The 19,113-nt window shown below is 41.4% G+C and overlaps 1 protein-coding gene across 1 annotated transcript in view; it reads right to left on the bottom strand.

Annotated features, from left to right (window-relative positions):
- Positions 1-2,675: 2,675 nt before the first annotated feature.
- Positions 2,676-19,113, bottom strand: part of LOC115806665 (epidermal growth factor receptor) — a 33,731-nt gene continuing 17,293 nt past the window's right edge. Inside the window, exons 4-27 of the mRNA XM_030767522.1 lie at positions 17,769-17,900; positions 17,495-17,563; positions 17,280-17,398; positions 16,040-16,181; positions 15,406-15,522; positions 14,328-14,454; positions 14,079-14,152; positions 13,727-13,817; positions 12,880-13,082; positions 12,208-12,340; positions 11,775-11,865; positions 10,647-10,804; positions 10,171-10,209; positions 9,600-9,741; positions 8,791-8,913; positions 8,415-8,513; positions 7,652-7,837; positions 5,812-5,967; positions 5,458-5,533; positions 5,180-5,326; positions 4,909-5,006; positions 4,268-4,442; positions 3,331-3,399; positions 2,676-3,060 (exon numbers count right to left, since the gene is read on the bottom strand). Coding sequence (XP_030623382.1) covers positions 2,762-3,060; positions 3,331-3,399; positions 4,268-4,442; positions 4,909-5,006; positions 5,180-5,326; positions 5,458-5,533; positions 5,812-5,967; positions 7,652-7,837; positions 8,415-8,513; positions 8,791-8,913; positions 9,600-9,741; positions 10,171-10,209; positions 10,647-10,804; positions 11,775-11,865; positions 12,208-12,340; positions 12,880-13,082; positions 13,727-13,817; positions 14,079-14,152; positions 14,328-14,454; positions 15,406-15,522; positions 16,040-16,181; positions 17,280-17,398; positions 17,495-17,563; positions 17,769-17,900 — 3,065 coding nt within the window. The 3' untranslated portion in view covers positions 2,676-2,761. The remainder of the gene's footprint in view (positions 3,061-3,330; positions 3,400-4,267; positions 4,443-4,908; positions 5,007-5,179; positions 5,327-5,457; positions 5,534-5,811; positions 5,968-7,651; positions 7,838-8,414; positions 8,514-8,790; positions 8,914-9,599; positions 9,742-10,170; positions 10,210-10,646; positions 10,805-11,774; positions 11,866-12,207; positions 12,341-12,879; positions 13,083-13,726; positions 13,818-14,078; positions 14,153-14,327; positions 14,455-15,405; positions 15,523-16,039; positions 16,182-17,279; positions 17,399-17,494; positions 17,564-17,768; positions 17,901-19,113) is intronic.

Here is a 19,113-nt window from a genome sequence, read left to right as displayed (position 1 = left end):
ACAGCCACTCTATCTAATCCCCTAACTCAGCTCTAACACAGCGTCCTCTGTCCAGTCCCCTAACACAGCTCTAACACAGCCACTCTATCTAATCCCCTAACTCAGCTCTAACACAGCGTCCTCTGTCCAGTCCCCTAACACAGCTCTAGCACAGCCACTCTGTCTAATCCCCTAACTCAGCTCTAACACAGCGTCCTCTGTCCAGTCCCCTAACACAGCTCTAGCACAGCCACTCTGTCTAATCCCCTAACTCAGCTCTAACACAGCCACTCTGTCTAATCCCCTAACTCAGCTCTAACACAGCCACAGAGTCTAATCCCCTAACTCAGCTCTAACACAGCGTCCTCTGTCCAGTCCCCTAACACAGCTCTAACACAGCCACTCTATCTAATCCCTTAACTCAGCTCTAACACAGCGTCCTCTGTCCAGTCCCCTAACACAGCCACTCTGTCTAATCCCCTAACTCAGCTCTAACACAGGGTCCTCTGTCCAATCCTCTAACACAGCTCTAACATAGCTCCCTCTGTCCAATCCCCTAACACAGCTCCCTCTGTCCAATCCCCTAACACAGCTCTAACACAGCCACTCTATCTAATCCCCTAACACAACTCCCTCTGTCCAGTCCCCTAACACAGCTCCCTCTGTCTAATCCCCTAACACAGTCTTCTAACACAGCTCACTCTACTAATGAAGGACATGATGATTGGCTGGTGATCTGAATGGGGAAACACTGCTTTAAAAGCATTGGTGTGTGAGTTTACACACAGAGGTATCGTACATTAAGAAAATGTTTCTCTTTGAGGGAGGCTCTAACACAGCTCTAACACAGCCACTCTATCTAATCCCCTAATTCAGCTCTAACGCAGCTCCCTCTGTCCAGTCCCCTAACACAGCTCCCTGTTGGGGGTGCTTTATAGGACAGACGACTGTACATTTGAAGGGGAATTTATAATCTTCAATCAATATATCCACTTAGGTAACTTAATGTAAAAATTCAGTCATAACAAATTTATTGGGATTTAACACCATGTAATGGTAGAAGCAGTATTTTATTGTTTTTCAGGTGACCTCAAATTACAGGCTAAAAATTTTAAAACATATTCAAAAACAAAACAGCTGTTTTAATACTGCAGTAATGGCAATTAAACAACATTACAATAATGTCAAGTAACAAGTCCACAAAGTGATACAGCAAGGCTTAAATAAAAACATTAAAAAAGGTAATAATAACATCAAAATCCTGAGATCCTAAAACTACTCACAACTAGACCACAATTCTTTTTTTATTATTTTATTTATTAGTTTCTGTACAAACCACTTTGTTTTAGCCCTCTGGTGACTATATCACTTACACTGGATCTGTGGTTACACTCACACACAAATCCCTCTCACTGCCTTGTACAGGTCAGAACAGCCAATGGCTGTGACCTCACTGAACTACTAATGAACACTTTCTCATCTTCCCAGGAACATAGCACTTCCGTTTTCCTACGTGACAGTAGCTACATACTCAACACTAACTCCTGAAGCTGTCCTACTCTCCTAATTAGGCAAAAGGTTTTTGACAAAATGCAGTTTTCTTTCACAAATGGATCACTTTTTACACGTGACAGAGAAATGAGAACTGTGTTTAAGATGCAACATGTAGCTTAAATATTTAAATGATCTTAATCCACTCACTACAACAACGTATTCAGAAACCACAAATGAGATCACAGAAATAATCACATGTAAACTCATGAAACTAAGCACAGAAATGACTAAGCCTGTACTCCTGATTAGATAAATAATTACACAGCACATCAGGGAGCAGAGTGCTCCATCATTCTTTGCATTTTATAGTACAGTACTTTGATTTGCTTCAGTGCACCACAGTAATCTACACAAGAAAACTACTGGAATGACAAAAGAAGGCTTTCACAGAGAATATTAAATTTTGTTCAGTTTTTCATAAAATAGGCTGTCAGCTTTCATGTCACATCAGAAACATCAGCTCTAAAGCTTGTAATGAGTGTTTTGAGTGAGTTGGTGGAGTTATAAATTTTGTGACAGACTAAATAAGAGACTGCATGAAAACTGCTGAATGGTCGGCCTAGATTTCCTCAGTCAAGTGATTTTTAAATAGAAGGTGAAGTGCACTTTACATTAAAATGCAACCAAACTTCAATCTTTCCTTTTCCTATTGTTACTCCTAAATTATGCATGGCTTTTCTTACCCCCCCCCCCTCCCCCACCCAGTGCATTATTAAAAACCATCCATGGAAGTGGTGGAGATTTGAATAATTTATATTATTAAGGAAACAGAGGTGTGGGGTGGTCACTGTTGCTCATTCCTGTGATATATAAACATGCTACACAACATCAAAAAAGATCCCCAAAGGGGACAAGGTCAGTCAGTCATTGTATTGTTAACATTCTCCATCTACATCATTCACATTACATAGAAAAACATAAGAAACCAACCCTGGTCCCACTGTCACTTCATGCCAGGAATACGTAAAGTGAATCTGCTTGATGGTGTCTCAGAGCACTGGTCACCACATGCTGTCCGTTTGTTGACAGGTGTCTGGAGCACAAGGTCAAGTCCAAGGCTTGATAATCCAGTGATCAACTTGGCCAAAAACAATATGGGCCTCAGCTCACAGCATAGTGGATGTGTCCTTAAAATTCTGGAATATAAAATTCTAGAAGCTCTTCAACTTTAGTCCTCCAAAGCACCTCGTACTCCTCCTGTTCTTGCAAGTAAATTGGACTTTTTTTTTTAACGTACCGGGGCCTGGACTGGTGAACTCAACCCAAGGTACTCCAGGTTTTCTGCCGCCGGAAGGAAGACACTGTCGTGGGTTCCTGCTGATGGGAAGTCCTGCTGGTAGTCAGGGTTGTCTAGGCTGGCACAGTATGAGTGTGGTAAGGTACTGTTTGCTGTGTTCAGGTACTCTGGTCCCTCCTGCCTTCTGTTAGTGGTGTCCACATACATGTCATCAGCGTCCCCCAGGCCAGAGTCCTCGTAGTTTGGGTTCATGATGTCACACAGAGTGGTCATGTTTTGGTTTACGTACTCTGGTTAAAACATGATTTGTAAACAGAGAGTTAAAAATATGTCATTACTTTGTAGGGAGACTATATATCCAGTATCCAGTCTAGGAATGAATGATGGAAAACTGCCCGTCGACCACTGATGTTCCCATCTCACTGCAGCAGGTGGAGATCAAGTCATACTCACCATCATAGGGAATCAAGCCTTTTGCAGAAAGTTAAAATGCAGTGAAACAAAAGTTTGTTTTTAAGGCCAGGTTAAGATAAAACTAATGAAGTTGTCAGAGATCTTACCTGGCAGATGGTCTTTATCGAAAAAACTGTTTGTGGGGTCTGTGATGTAACGCAGGAGTAGACTGTTCCCTCTGAGTGGGTGCTCACTCTGAACAGATTAAACACACACACACACACACACACACACACAGTGCATGCCTGTTAATTACCCACAATTCATTTTACAGGACATCTTAAAACTGTTTGTTGATGTGATAAACTTTAGAGCTTCCATCAAGAGAAATCAACTGTATAGCCAAGGCTGGGTCAGCCGACGTCAGGTCTGTCCGGTCAGGGGCTGGAGCATATAAGTGTATAAAAGTATATACAGTATAATAAACATTACAATAAAACTCTGGGCAAGGAGGTTTCTGTATATCTGTTTAAATAGCATAATTAGGAGATATTTTACTCAAGCAATGATATATTGTGTTCAGAATAGCTGTACTAAATCATTTAAAAAGCATTTAGTTTCTTTGAATTGAGTTAAAGGCACTTACAAGGACAATGTGAAAATATGCCAGGCATATTTATTGATGATGCTGATGTTGAAGGTGTCAGATAATTTTTCAAAATGAATACTAATAAGAAATGAAACATTTCTTGTGTCTAAGAATTGTCATTGACGATTAATGAGATTGTTGAAATTAAGTGTTGTAGTTACAATTTAAGCCACATGTGTTGGTAAAGTGTTGGTCTGCTATTTGGCGGCTGAGAGTATGTAGGGCTGAACATTGATATAAAATTTGAACATCAAGTTGAATACGCTACTTAAATGAACAAATATCGCATAACTGCAGCCACAGTGGTGTGGAGACAATGACTGTGAATCACTGTAACAAAGAGGAACAGCACAATCACTAATGCGCAGTACAGCACAAGTAGACCCTTGGCTGTGTTTTCTCAGGGACCTGTGTTTACTGCTTTAGAGATTCCCAGCCTGTGGTTTTCATTTAGCCATGTGTACTCACTATGGAGTTGTGATAGTGCGGCGTGTTTGTGGCACTGAAGAGGTTTTTGTCAGGCAGTAAATATTCCTCTGCATCCACTACATCCTCCAGGTCATCTGTAGTAATGAGAGTGCGATAGAACTTGGGGTCTGTGGGACTGGGAACGTACATCTGCTCATCTCCCTAGACACAGAGCACATTGTCCAATCAGAACAAAGCTCACAGACCACTGCAAACAGAGCCCGGTCCTTTATTCCAATGTCATCAAATCACTATATGAGAGTGGAAAGGGTGGAGCACATAGGAGGGTCTGTGTATGAGATTGGAGGACAGAGGGAGGAGGTGGGTTTGTATATGAGAGAGGAGGACATGGGCAGGAGGTGGGTTTGTATGTGAGTCAAGGACATGATGAGGAGGTGCGTGTGAGGGACAACATAAGCACTGTTAGAATTCATTTTGACAATGGCAGATGTTGGAACGCAGTGATTAAGTAGGACTGAATTTGGCCCCCAGTCAAGGAGCCTTGTTTTTCAGGAATCATGTTAGCATTTGGTCCATTCACTCATGAAGAAATGGTGCTGCAGACATGTGCTAAGCTTGTCTGAGCCCCTCTGAAAACTTTTGGCATCAGTATTACTCTGTGCTTTACCTGAATGACTAGATAACGAGATGGATCACGGGCCATCTTAGAGAACTCAGAGATGAGCTCACGGAAGCGTGGCCTGCTGTCTGCATCGATCATCCAGCCTGGGCAACATGAGAAAATGAAAAATGAATTCATGTCAGTGGCCACTCCTGCAGACCGTGCAGCAATTCCTCTAGATTTACATTAGAGTCACATTACATTAGTACACTGACCAACAATCCCACTCAATCCATTTTGTCCATCATGTTAGTCACTAGGCAAAAGGCAGACTCACATTTAACCATGATCATATAAACATCTATTGTGCAGATGGATGGCTGAGGTAAGCGCTCTCCTTTCTCCAGAACATCAGCTATCTCACTGGCAGGGATTCCATCGTATGGTTTGGATCCAAACGTCATCAGCTCCCACACGGTCACACCTGGGGAGGAGAGAAGGGTGCCTCGTTCTTAACACTCTCTTTCGTCCCCTTACTCCCGTTTATTGCATTGCAACTGTTCCCCCAAAAAGCACTACACATGGACCTGCTGCTGGATAGTGACCGTGACTCACCATAGCTCCACACGTCACTCTGATGGGTGTAAGTCTGCTGAATGATAGACTCCAGGGCCATCCACTTGATCGGCACCTGAGAGAGGAAAGAAGAGATGATGAAAGAGACTACATTACCTGAGACAACGTTGTGACATGTGATTATTGCAGTATTTTGGTAGGACTTTGGTGAGTTTAGGGTGCACGTTCAATATTTTTAGGGACTATTCTAAAACTATAGCATTTATAAACCCCGCTGCATCTTACTTATCCAAACTGTCCCTGGTCCCTCACTACATGTCCTGTGTCAGAGACCTCTCTAGAGAATGAGTTTTGTTTGTTTTTGCAAAAGTTTTAGTGTGACCCTTGCCTGACCTTTCCGCCATCTGCGTGGTACTCCTTTTCATCTGCGCTGAGAAGTTTGGCCAAGCCAAAGTCAGCAATCTTCACGTGGTTGGGTGTCTTCACCAGAACGTTCCGCGCAGCCAAGTCACGGTGCACGAGGTGACGCTCCTCTAAATAGTTCATGCCCTATGAGACATAGCAGTGTTATACATGTCAATACAGAAATTTCCCATCATGCCCTGTGAGACACAGCAGTGTTATACATGTCAATACAGAAATTTCCCATCATGCCCTGTGAGACACAGCAGTGTTAAACACATCAACACAGAAATTTCCCGTCATGCCCTGTGAGACACAGCAGTATTGTACATGTCAACACAGAAATTTCCCATCATGCTACATTCTCTGTGTGCTGCTCCGTTGTCTGTATGGATACAACTGCAGGCTTAGTACCTGATAACAACAGAAGTTAGGATCTCTTGTCCATAACCAGTCAGCCACCCTATTCTTAGCATTATATAGAATGTAGGGCCTTCAGCCATTAGGTTATTGTGATCTCCTTTCTGCATGCTTGAGTTCCCATTTCCAAGGCATGTCTGAAACAGTCTCACTGATCTGGCAGACAGTCCTGCTCATGACCAGGAAAAAAACAACTACCTGTAACTGCCCAAACTGCAAGAGGTGATTTTTTTCTGGATTAATGTTCATTAGCCTTTACACAGAGCATAGAGAGGTCTCAGTGTGAAAGTTTTTTTTGTTTGTCCTGCTGAAAATGAGACAGCCGTGTAAACAGGATGGGATAAATGGATTGTACATCTAAATGAATGTCAGATGGTCCCCAGTGAGCCAAGGCCAAAAGTGTTACTGACCTCTACTCCTGTGCTTCTAATTTAAATTAAATGGTCACAGACGTTCAAGGTATGACACAATTAAACAGCAGTTAAACTAGAGAGAAGAAGGGGCTTTTTCTGTCATAAAGATATTCAGAGATCTCTCAATTTGTATAAATAATCTGGTGAGGAATCAGCTGACATTATGATAAAGATGAAATGAGTCAAAATATTCACTCTACTAACAACTGAGATTTTAATTGCCTTCAAGGAGGAACGAGGGTGGATGAAGGAGCTTAGCCAAGTATTCCAGGATACCCTTTAATTAAGGCTTATGCTCATGATCCAGTGCTGGTCCACCCCTTCTCTGTGTGCTAATGGCCTGAGGCGAGTACGTTTCATCCTGTGATGAGGTGAGGAGTGTGAGCACTAGGGATGTGTGTGTGCGGGGTGGGGTATTTTACCAACACAAAAGAGCCTGAGGCTATTGGGCAAGCTGAATAAATTACAGTAAAATCTTACAGGCGTATGATCCCCTCACCTGGGAACAAGACAAACAAAACTGAAATATAAAGTTCTGCCTGGGGGGGGGATTGATTATTTTCATTATCAGCAGCATGATTATAAAGGTTAAGAATTTTTCCATAAGCAGATTATTGAACCCAGCTTCCTGGCTGATTTCAGAATCACAGTAAGAGTGTTTGAATCACACATGGAGAAGACAACAGAACAAGAATAGGTTATATAACAATACACAGTGCTTGTGTTCGGAGCGTGTGAGTGCAGTGCTTAGGCTTACACTGAGAGCAGAAACACGCCTGTATTAATATCTGTCAAGTCTGCTGTTAGCATTAGCATGAGCTTTCTACTCATAACGGCTTTGTCTCTACTCCATGCCAAACCACTTTTCCCTCTGTCATCAAAATCTCGTGACTCTCAATAGAACAATAATTATCTTTATGAACAATAACTTCACCTGAATGATGAAAAGTCTAAACATGCTAGTGTGTTAAGAGGTAGCCCCCAGTCACAAAGCTCACCTTGGCAATCTGAACACACCAGTTGAGCAGGCTTTGGGAGCCAATATTGTCTTTGTTTTCTCTGACATAGTCAAGCAGGCAGCCATAGGGCATGATCTGGGTGATGAGCTGGATACTGGAAGTCAGACAGATCCCCAACAGGCGACAGACATGAGGATGGTCCACACTGGCCATAACATATGCTTCCTGTTACACACAGTAATGAGAGTGAAGCTAGCAAACTCCAAACTCATAATTCTAATGGTAATAGTAGACTGTAGTAGACAGCGGTTCAAAGCACTTAAGAAAATGCCAGAAAGAACACATACTATGTGCTTATGTGAAGCTGTATCACACTGGAGCTAATGATGATAAACCTGTCACTGCAGTGCATCCCACTGAATTCTAGCATTCAAAGCACAAGTAGAGGAATAAATGTCTGCATTACAGTGATAGTGTTGACCACAGCCTCTGTTAGCCAGTGTTTGGTCATGCTATTACTTTTATATCTCATCTCATCTTTATATCAAATTTACACTCACACAAGCTGCAGTAAATGGCCAGGTTTTTGAGCATTAGATTAATTTGAGGATTAGTTAGCATGATTGCCGTAGTGTTGGTACCATGTAGTTGGCAACACTTAAAATACCAGCTAACAGCAAGGACACGCAAAAGAATTCAGACCAGATAAAAATGTAAAATTTTTTCCACTGATTAATTTGGAGTTTAAGTGGCAGTAGCCACAAAATCAACACAAAAATATTCAAACCAGGTATTTACGCACATCCAGAATCTCTTTGTTAGCTTTAGGGGAAGTAACCTCTCTCAGCACTTTAATTGCAACAGGGATCTTCACGTCCTCTCCCTCAGGAATCCATAAACCCTGTGGAGAGAATGGGGGTTGAGTGCCTTTCCGCTCAGAGAGACCACATTCTCAGAGAGACTGATTTATTAGATTAGTCTGAGTGTTAACAAATTAACTTGAACAGTGCTGATGGCAAAGAGGTTTATATGGGCTAAAAGAGCTTCACACTTTAAACTGCATCACACACTGATGTTCAGGAATAGAAAAGGTCTCCCCTCCCACACAGAATTACACTCACAAGGTCCTTTTGGCAGTACAGTATATTCATTACTGAGTCACTAACTGGGATACATACCTTAAAGACTGTGCCAAAGGCTCCAGACCCCAAGACTTTGATTTTCTTAAATTCTGTTTCCTTAAGGATGCGTAGTAAAGCCTGATTTGGTGCCTCTCCACTTGGAGTCAAAGGTTCCACTAACTGTAGATCATTTAATAACACAGAAGGCATCTCATGTAACAACAAAAAATAGAAATCAACAAAAAAATTACAAACAGAAACAATAAAAATTAGAAACAAACAACAAAGCAACAAATCCCAGAAAAAAACAATTGACTCTAGTGATTCAAACAGAGGCATCAGAAAAAAAGCTTTTGTTGGCTAGTTAGTCATTAATATACATACAAAGTCACTGTTTATACAGCACTTCGTACAGGTTTAACACCATCATAGATCAGTGCATAATTTTATAAACACTGTACGAGGAAAGTAAAAATTATCCCCATGAATATGGAGATAATTTAACGAGCATGTCACTTACATGTCTAAGTGTCCCTGGTCATGCACATCACAGCTGTGACATTGATGGCTATAGTGCTTATGACGATCAATCTATATGTCCTTCAGAAGAAGAACAATTTGAACCTGTTGGCTGATCTGACCCTGAACTCTTCCTCAGTCTAAACATGTTGGCTGATCTAACTCTGAACTCTTCCTCAGTCTAAGCATGTTGGCTGATCTAACTCTGAACTCTTCCTGAGTCTGAGCATGTTGGCTGATCTAACTCTGAACTCTTCCTGAGTCTGAGCATGTTGGCTGATCTAACTCTGAACTCTTCCTGAGTCTGTGCATGCTGGCTGGTCTAAACCCTCTGTGCCAGACCTGACCTCTCTCTCCTGCAGCAGTCTTCGCAGCGTCCTCTTCCTCCGGATGTGGCGTCGACGTAGCAGCAATAAAATGACAAAAAAGAGGATGACCGCCAGCCCCAGGCCTCCAACCACACCTGCTGCCATCATGGGGCTGTGAGTTCTGGGGTTCCCGAGGCATGGACTTATCAGTCACTATATTTTACACTCACACTTTGCATTAACACACTGTCTACCTCTAAATAGCAAGTATAAACAATGTAAAGGCATCTAAACAGCATGGGAGAAAACTCCAGTCACTGAACATAGCTAAAGTCACTGGGCTTAGCCGTTATTTGACAAAAGGCCTCTGCTTGTCGGTCACAAACACTAGGATTTTCTTAAACATTAAACAGTCCTGCAGTAAATGGATTTGACAAAAAATATTATGTTACTCCAAGAATAACATTAATAATGAAAGAAAATGGATGGATTATTCACTTTTTTATTTATTATCTTTTGGTAGGATTTTTTTGTGTTAAAACAGAGCAAATTCTTGAATCCTTACAGGTATGTGCACCATTTGATTCAAAGCTGTGTTTAGCTATCTCACCTTTTAGGCTCACAGCCCTCTAGTCCTGATCCAGTGCACCTTGGGAGAAAGACACCATATTTCAACCACTGCTGCTTATTGGTCAGAGGCAGGTCACACAATAACATGTCGGGTCATGGGTATGACATCTAATTCATCAAAGTAGACTTGCTAAGAGTGAATGATCTTCCAGCCCTCAGTGGTCTCAAGGTTTCAGGTCCCAAACTCAACCAAAGTGAAATGTCAAACAGAATTAGAGCAAGGTCATGAATACTTTCAGTAATAAAGCAGGCAACAGAATTAGTAAAAAGTCCTCCACAATTGTTTTTAAAGCACTTCCCAAAGCTGAAGTGTGAGACTCTTCCTTTCTTGGAAATAAGGATCTTTTACTGTAATCAGCATTACAGGCATGATGGTACATGCAGTAGTTCTTCATCAGAAGCATGTGTGTTTGAGTCAGGGTTTGAGCTGTGGTATGGATAATGGAGGTGCCTTACCCTTGGGTACAGTTGGCATGGCACGGCTGGCACTCCCCGTTCTTATCTGCATATTTCCAGATGATTCTGTTATTCTCTCCCTGCACACCTTGAGGGCACCAGCGGACACAATGCGGACCATCTTTGTAGTGGGTACACTCTGTGCATTTATCAGGGCCCTGGGGTTGAATGTAGGTAATAATGCAGTTAAAGGCCCACTGAACAGATAGGAGCACCATTTCAGACCATTTTCCCCATAGGTTTGCTTTACTTTGGGACTCACTGATTGGATGAGGAGGTAGATGCAGATAGGCTGTGATTGGTTGAGAAAGTAATACCTGGACCTTTATGACCTTTTTTCTCACTGGACGTACATCAGTCAAGACTGATGACAGATAGATATTTGGGGTTTAATATTTCAGAATCTGATAGGGCTGATACAGTCTGAACATTTTGCTCAATTGCTTGAGCATAAGAAACCAAAATAAATCAATCTTGTAAACACAAACCTAGAGAATGATGTTATTTAACACAGAGATTCAACAAAAATGCAGAAAAGGGCGCACAAGAGCATCACACAACCCCTCCCAACACCCACACCCTCACACAACAGTCTGGCACCACACCCCTCAAACCTGGCAACCACAGTAATTAAGGGCCAGAGCTTACCACTGCAGCCCCTAGAGGAGAAGCCCCTACAGGCCTCCCCCAGCATGCCCGGGGTCTGAGCTGAGCAGTGTGTGAGGATGCAGACACACTGTGCTCAGTATACTGTTACTCAACGCTACAGCTAAGGCATGTGCCTCCTTCCAACAGGGCACGCGAAACATAAAAACACACAGGGGGACTATGGGAAGATGAGCGTATATGTGTGTGTGTGTGTGTGTGTTAATAAATTCATTGTTTGAACATTTGCGTCAACTCTGTCTCTGACTGGACACCCACGGTGAACACCATCCAGTGTTGGACACACTGGGAAATATATCAGACAAGTCTCTGTCTCCTTCTCAATAACAACCTACAATTAACATGATTTCAGGTCGTGTCTGTGTTTAGTGTTTAAGAGAGTTTAACATCAGTGAAGACTGAGGAGGGTATAATTCAGTCCCTGTTCCACAGATGAGCAATCCTGATAGAGGGAAGGCTTACTGGTCCATGGCAGCTTTGGGTTCCATTCAGGAACTTGCATTCATGGTCACATTCCATACATGTCTGATTCCGAATGTATTCCTGGGGAAATCTGCAAAAACAAACCACCAACGATACCACAGTCATAATGTTAGGAAATCTGCATACACTCACATAAATCACTGATGCACTGATGCATGTTAGTCAGTGCACGTGTATTAAGGTCACTGCTTGAGAGAACAGCAAATAACTCGGGGCTTATGCCGTTTCCACAGTAACAATGTGTACAAACTCAGATATGATCTCCTAAACCAATTTTCCAAATATACTCAGTCACAAAGAGAAGCTTGTCATTTTTTCTAAAGCCCTCTTCATTAACTTTGGGGACATTTTGCTGAAGAATCATCTTTGCCTTCCCTGTTAAAAAGACTGGAGTGTATCAGGTTAAGCTCACCCAAACAGCAGGTTGCATGCGGCTACACAGCGGCCCTTGCGACTGACGTGCTGACATGAGTAACACATGGTGGGACCAGGGCCCCAGCAGCCGTCTCCTGAACACATCTCATCACAGGTACTGTTATGCAGCTCTGCACAGAACACACTGAGCATCATTCACTGCATTCACTGGATCCTTCACATCATTCACTGGATCCTTCGCTGCATTCTTCAGAATTAACAGCATCGCCAACTAAACTGGACTGACTCATAGAAGGTGCAGTCTAACAAACCTTAATGCTCAATTGTTTCACTCTTAATTTTGCCATTCTGGGGGGAACAATGACCAGCACCTTTCGTTGGTGTTAAGGTAAGATTTCAGCCAATCAGCAATCTTTGGGCCCACCAGTGTGAGTTCCCCCCTTTTAAGTTTTTGACGGTTATGATCGATAGACACTTTTTAAGCTTACCAACTGTCAAAAAAAATTCTGCCCTATCCCTCAAAACCAGCAAAATTTACTGTCTATTTCCAATTCACTGTCTGACTATGTAAAATCACACATGGCAGTTTTAGGAAATTGTAAAAAAAAAAAAAATGGATAAAGAAGGTGTGTTTGAACAAGTGAAATAACAGCTGGGACTAATCAGTCGAACACTGTCGGTCACAGCCTCGAGCTGTAAAGATCCTTACCACAGCTGCTGAGGGCTGCATTGTTATTCATAAGGATTCGCTGCCTTTTCAGTCGGAACAGCCTCTTCCAATAATCCCCATCAGTGTAGCAGAGTCTTCTATTGTTTTTAATGACCACGTCTCCATCACTGATCTCTTTTAAGGAGCGAAGGCCCAGATACTCCAGGTGGGGAATGTTTAGGGCAGCGAAACTGACGGAACCTCTGATTGGAGAGAAAATAGTTTTATACAAAGGCTCAGGATTGACTCAAATTGTCTGAAGGTCTAGACTGGACTGTCTCTGTATTTCATTTGAGGCCCTGTTTACACCTTGCATTAAGATCCGATTTTGGTGATCTGATCACAAGTGGACAGCTCTAAGTACATCCGTTTACACCTGGCTTTAGAATCCGTGTCTTGAATGTGATCGGATCACCAAAACTGGATCTTAATGCAAGGTGTAAACAGGGCCAATGTGGTCTGAGTGATCGGATCTCGATGCGACCTCAATGCGCATTGGATGCGTTTACACCGGTACTTTAGAGCTGTCCACTTGTGATCGGATCACCAAAATCGGATCTTAATGCAAGGTGTAAACAGGCCCTGAGATTGTGGTGTGTATGTGCTGCATGCGCACTTACATGTCCATCTGATATGAAATTAATATCCAATTAATATCCAATGAAAACTACTGAGGAAATATTTAATAAAAGTCAATACTTGAATACTTTTGGTCTTAGTGTATGTGATACTTTTGGTCCTATTCATAATCATATGAAACAGACATGATAACCAAACTCAGACATATGTGGATGTATTGAAGCTCTCCATGTATACACAGAGAGGGTTCCTGGAGCTAGACACTAACTGTTGTTTGGTTCTCCCGCGAATGATCTCCAGGTTTTGGAATGGACTCAGGGAGTTGAGGTGTTCTGGCCAAGCTTGGATCAACAGAAATCCTGTGAGACAGGGACATGACACTGTATGACCACACATTTATGCATTGACTTTAAATTATCATAAGTAAAATATGAGTCAGTTTAAAGGTTTGATTTATTGAATGTCGTATACCTTAAGTGGCACTTGTTAGACACAATTCCTTTTTCAAAAATATTCATCAAATATGCTTTTTTTATGGGTCATTTTGTCAAAAGTTAGTAACTATACTAATTACATTAGTAATTATATCAAAGTATCTATATATTGATCTTACATCTTACCGGTTATTTCTTTGACTGACTTGAAGTTGTCCAGTTTGTAGGGGTCCATCTTTGGTGTTTTTGTGAATTTGTCTCTGGATTAGTGAGCACAGAACATGATTCTTCAGCCAAATAGTTTGAATTTGTATGTCTTCACTTCGATTGTTTGAGTTTGCATACACAATAAGATTATATATGACATTTGCGTGATGTTTACTTTGTGTGATACATGTATGAGTATGAGAAAACTGAAGTGAATGTAATTCTCACCCAAGCAAGGACGTCTGAATTATAGATACATGGCCGTTTATTTTAGTGCAGTTTTCGAAGGAGTCAATGTTAGTAGCGTTAATTGCAATCACGCCTGTGAGCTGGCCCACACCAAGTCCATTACAAACTGTGTTAAAAACATGAAAACAAAAGCAATGATTTTCCATGTAACTGCTGATAAACAGGGACATCATGAGACACAATGAATTAGATCACATTATATAAACACCCACACTAAGTGTAGGAACCAATTTAGAACACAGAATAAATGATTATTAATGTAGGCCTATTATTTTGTGCTCCAGATTTTGAATGTTTGTGATAATGGTACATATTATTATGTTTTACAAAGATTATTGTTGTCATTTTTCTGCTGATCTCTTTATATGCCTTTATAGCAAGCTTATTCGTTGTCTCCAGCTTGTGGAAGGGGGCGCAGACATGTATGGACAAAGAATATGTACAGATCAAGGAAACGTCCAGTAAAGCCTTGTCAGTGATATTCCTGTGTATCGGTGAGTGTGTGAGTAACATGGCTTTGGCTGAACTCAGTGATGTGGACCTAATGGTGTGGAGTTATTAGGGAGACCAAACTCTAAGAGTGGCTTTCTTGGACTAAATTTTCATCTGAAATTTACCACTACGCTGAGCTTTAGTACAAATACTCTAGAACATTCACACAAACCCACAGGATTAAGGCAGTTCCTGGGTGAATACATTTACGTTGATATGAATACAGTTCTATGATTTCCATGGCCATGTTATCCTGTTCTTTTTTATGACCAAATTTTTTCTTGTTTGGTACAGGGATGATCACTCTAGAAAAGGGAACTGGAAATTGACACAAATACTATTTTATTTGTCTTTGTGTGTTCTATTGTTTTATGAATAAATTAAGCAGACAACAGATTTAAAGTGTTAGTGACATATTCTCCTTGGAACCAAGTAGAATCAGTCAGACTCTGCAGTTTTATTTTTTACTCAATACTCTTTCTGATGGTAAAATTCTATTTAGAAGTCTTCACTGTTAGATACTATTCAGTTTATGAACCCCGAAGAGATGGGAACTCATCATGACCTTTCGGACAGAGTCCTTCACACTTCTTGCACCTCCTAATTCCGTTCTCCTCAACTTCGTGAGTGTTGCCACCGCAGGTTCGAACACAAGCCCCATGATCAGTGACCACGTAGTTATCTGTAAAAACAGGACAGACAAAGGCCATTTCTTCACCGATGCTTCACAAGAAGGCCTGATGATACTTTAATACAGCTATGAAACAAACACAGAAGTACTTTATTATTCTTATTGTTAATGTTATGATTTTTTTTATGTCTGTTGTTTTGGCTACTTTTTATTACACCCTAACTGCAGCACAGTTTTCTCACTGTGTGACAGAAAAGACAATGATGATGATGGCAGAGAAATGAGCTATTTTCAGTCAGAAACATAAAATCATTAACCAATGCACTGTGGTTAAGAGCATGGGATGCTCCAGCTGGCATGTAAATACAGATATAAAGATGGCAGGCAATTTCATTATAATTAGATTAATTATGATTAAACCAGGTCCATTTCTGGATCTTGAAGGCCTGATCTTAGTCAAGACCTAGTCCTGAACATTTTAAATAGAGAATTTCAACAGAGAATTCAGTTTAATCCAAGTCTAAACCTAATCTCACCCTAACCAACTTGCTAAAAAAAGTCAACTTACGAGGACATGACTTCACACAAGTAGCCCCAAAGTTGTATTTTCCGTTAGGATTAGCGACGAGCTGGTGAGTGTTGGGATCATAGAGCATAAGGCGAGGACATGCGTCTTTACACGTTCCCTCATCCTGGAAGTCCCTGCAGGCCTGAACAGGAAAGACAAACTAACACCCAGGCAACTTACCCAGTCAAAGTCAATCGAATGATTATCTTATTAAGAGTAATGTCCCTTCAAGCTGCAATGAGTTCTATATCAAAGCATTTTCCAAAATGTTTTCTGTCTAGGCTAAATACGCACCCACACCCACACACAAACACACACACACACATACGTATACATGCACAGGTCACAACCTATCAGCCTATGGTGATGGCTGTGTTTTCAGACCCATGTAAGAGAAAAATCTCTATTATTTTGTCAAGTGCTATCATCAGTATTGACAATCACTCTAATAATAAATGCAGTATTACACACTCTGTGTTGTTTTACTTGGACTTTAGGGCTGAAAATTTGTATGTGGCTAAATATGCTGAACTATCGCCCAGACAGCATCTCAGTGACAGAGATATATTTTAAACCACAACACGCAGAGCATTCAGAAAACGGACTTTCTCCATAAGTCACCTTCCTTACCATTCCAAATGTTATCCTTGTAACTGATTTGGTCTATTTCAGTTTTCATCAGCAGGCCTAAGGGGGCCTGAGCTAACTGTGAAAGAAATTAGCTTAATTATGATATCTACTAATAAAAAAAAATCAAAATTTACTGTTTTGTAGATTTTTTTTCCCAGTGTACAGTCTTGGCGTGTTGAGATATATTCCTCATGTGATTCATCTCCTCCATTTATCTTATTCATTACTTATTTATTTTTTTCTGAACAATGAAACAGGTCACTAAGCTTCATCAACAAACAGAGGACAGCTGTCGGACAGAACAGAATGGTCAGTCCATTCTATGTGTTGATTATTTAATAGAGGTTTCACTCTCTCCCTCTTCTGAAAGGTCAGGTATAAACCTCTCTTTATTATTTACAGGACAGGAATTATGCTGTTGTTTTAAAGGGGATTGTGGAGTGTATGTTTTACCTCATTTATCAGAGGGTTATAACAGCCAGTTAACACTACAGTTTGTTTAATGAGAGAAACTGCTTTAAAACTACAGCTATTTGATCCAATCCCTGAATGACTGAAAATGTTTTCCACTTTGTGTGCGTGTGTGTGTGGGTGTGTGTGTGTTACTCACGAGACAGTCTGTAGGACGGGGTCCTGTGCAGCCCGCGGCACAGTGCTCATTGCAGCAGTCTATCGGCTTTGGGCCTTTGCACCTGCGTGAGCACTGCTCTGCACAGGTCAACTTTGTCACTACAGAAACACAGGGCAAGGTGTAATCAGCGGAAAAATTCACATGTATTCACCTGAGACTTTTAGTGAATGTTAAAAAGCAGGCAGAGTATTTACAGGTCTGGCAGTCCTCTGGTGCAGCCGTCCAGCAGGATCCATTCAAACATGCAGAGTCACATTTCTTACCTGCCAGGAAACACAAAGGAACATTAATAATGATGATCAGAATGACGATAATACACGCAAATCTGAGACATACCTAGAGACTGAGCAAGTTATTTGAGTCACACCAAACACTGAACATGTTAGAGGTTATCCATCCTACTTTCAGGAAACATAGGATGTATGGATAATTCATAATGCAGGGTTAAATGTATAAATGTCTACTCACATTGAGGGTCCGTGCCAGCTGAGATAGTCACCATTTCACTGAACTCCTTACTCACGATGTCCAGCCACTGGATGCTCTCCACGTTACACAGCCAGGGGTTATGGGTAATTTTCACACCTCCCTTAAGGATTTCTTTAAAAACAAAGCAGAGGCCATTATAATAATGATTACAAAAATGACTGCTCTATCTTACTCTTAAAGATCAAACACCACAATGATGAATAAACAAGACCTTACGGGAGGTCTATGTCCATTTTTTTCCCACAATTTTATTGCGTCATGGTTTTAAATTTCATGGAGGAACAACATGCATTCATTGACCAGTTTTTCAGATACAGCATTCTGTTTATAAAAATATATCATTTCTACATAGACTGAGTCATGTGGCCAGAGCAGGTATTGTGGGATCAAGTTACTGTTTGAGCGGACATTAGGCAAAACAAGCAAGCACTGATAGGACTGTTGGGACCAGACAGGCAAAAGACGTCCAGTCAACGACAGTCCGGCAGTCAAATCGAGCTGCTGATGAGAGATTTGGAGGAAAATTGGATGAATTGTGTGAGTTAGGAGGCAAGTCACAAACAGAAAAATAATAGTGTAGTAAAACAGTGACGCACTGAACAGCAACTGAGAGCGCACAGCTTGTCAGTGTTTGTCAGTGTTTGTGATGGGTGGGCTCCAGCAGCAGGTAGCTGCAGGGGCTACTACTCCTGTCAGCTAAAAATGAGAAGCAGCAGCTTTAGTGGGTATGTGCTCCACAACACTCGCCACTTCATGAGTTGAAAATCATCGCCTGTTCTGCTGAATTCAGGTTCCATTCTGCCAGGTGTTAATGGCACAGGCTGGTGGCAGCAGAGTAATGGTGTGGGGACTGTTTTCCAGATGTGTTCAGATGCTTCACTCTGATTAACATTTGAATGCTGCAGGATATCTGAACATTGTAGCTGACCAGTTACATTCCTTCATGGCTTTAGTTTACCCTTTGTCACATGGAACTTTCCAGCAGAATAATGCACCAGATCACAAATGCGCCTTTGTCACATCACATATTGTTTCAGATTGATTCCAGGAACATGAGGGTGAGTTCACTTTCCTTGAATGGCTTGTGCAGTCCCCAGACTTCAGCCCCATCTTTGGATTGAGATGGAACGTGTTGTTGGCCACATGAATGTATTGCTGTCCGCGGCCACTGCATAACACCAACGAAGCAGAATTGGCCTCTATCTCTGGGAAATATTTCCAACAACTTGTAGAATCCTTCCCCTGAACTATTCAGACTGTTCTTGTAGAATCCTTCCCCTGAACTATCCAGGCTGTTCTTGTAGAATCCTTCCCCTGAACTATT

Source organism: Chanos chanos, chromosome 3 (assembly GCF_902362185.1).
Source record: "Chanos chanos chromosome 3, fChaCha1.1, whole genome shotgun sequence".
In the NCBI taxonomy this organism is placed as follows: Eukaryota; Metazoa; Chordata; class Actinopteri; order Gonorynchiformes; family Chanidae; genus Chanos; species Chanos chanos.
This window is presented reverse-complemented; position numbering and strand designations above follow the sequence as displayed.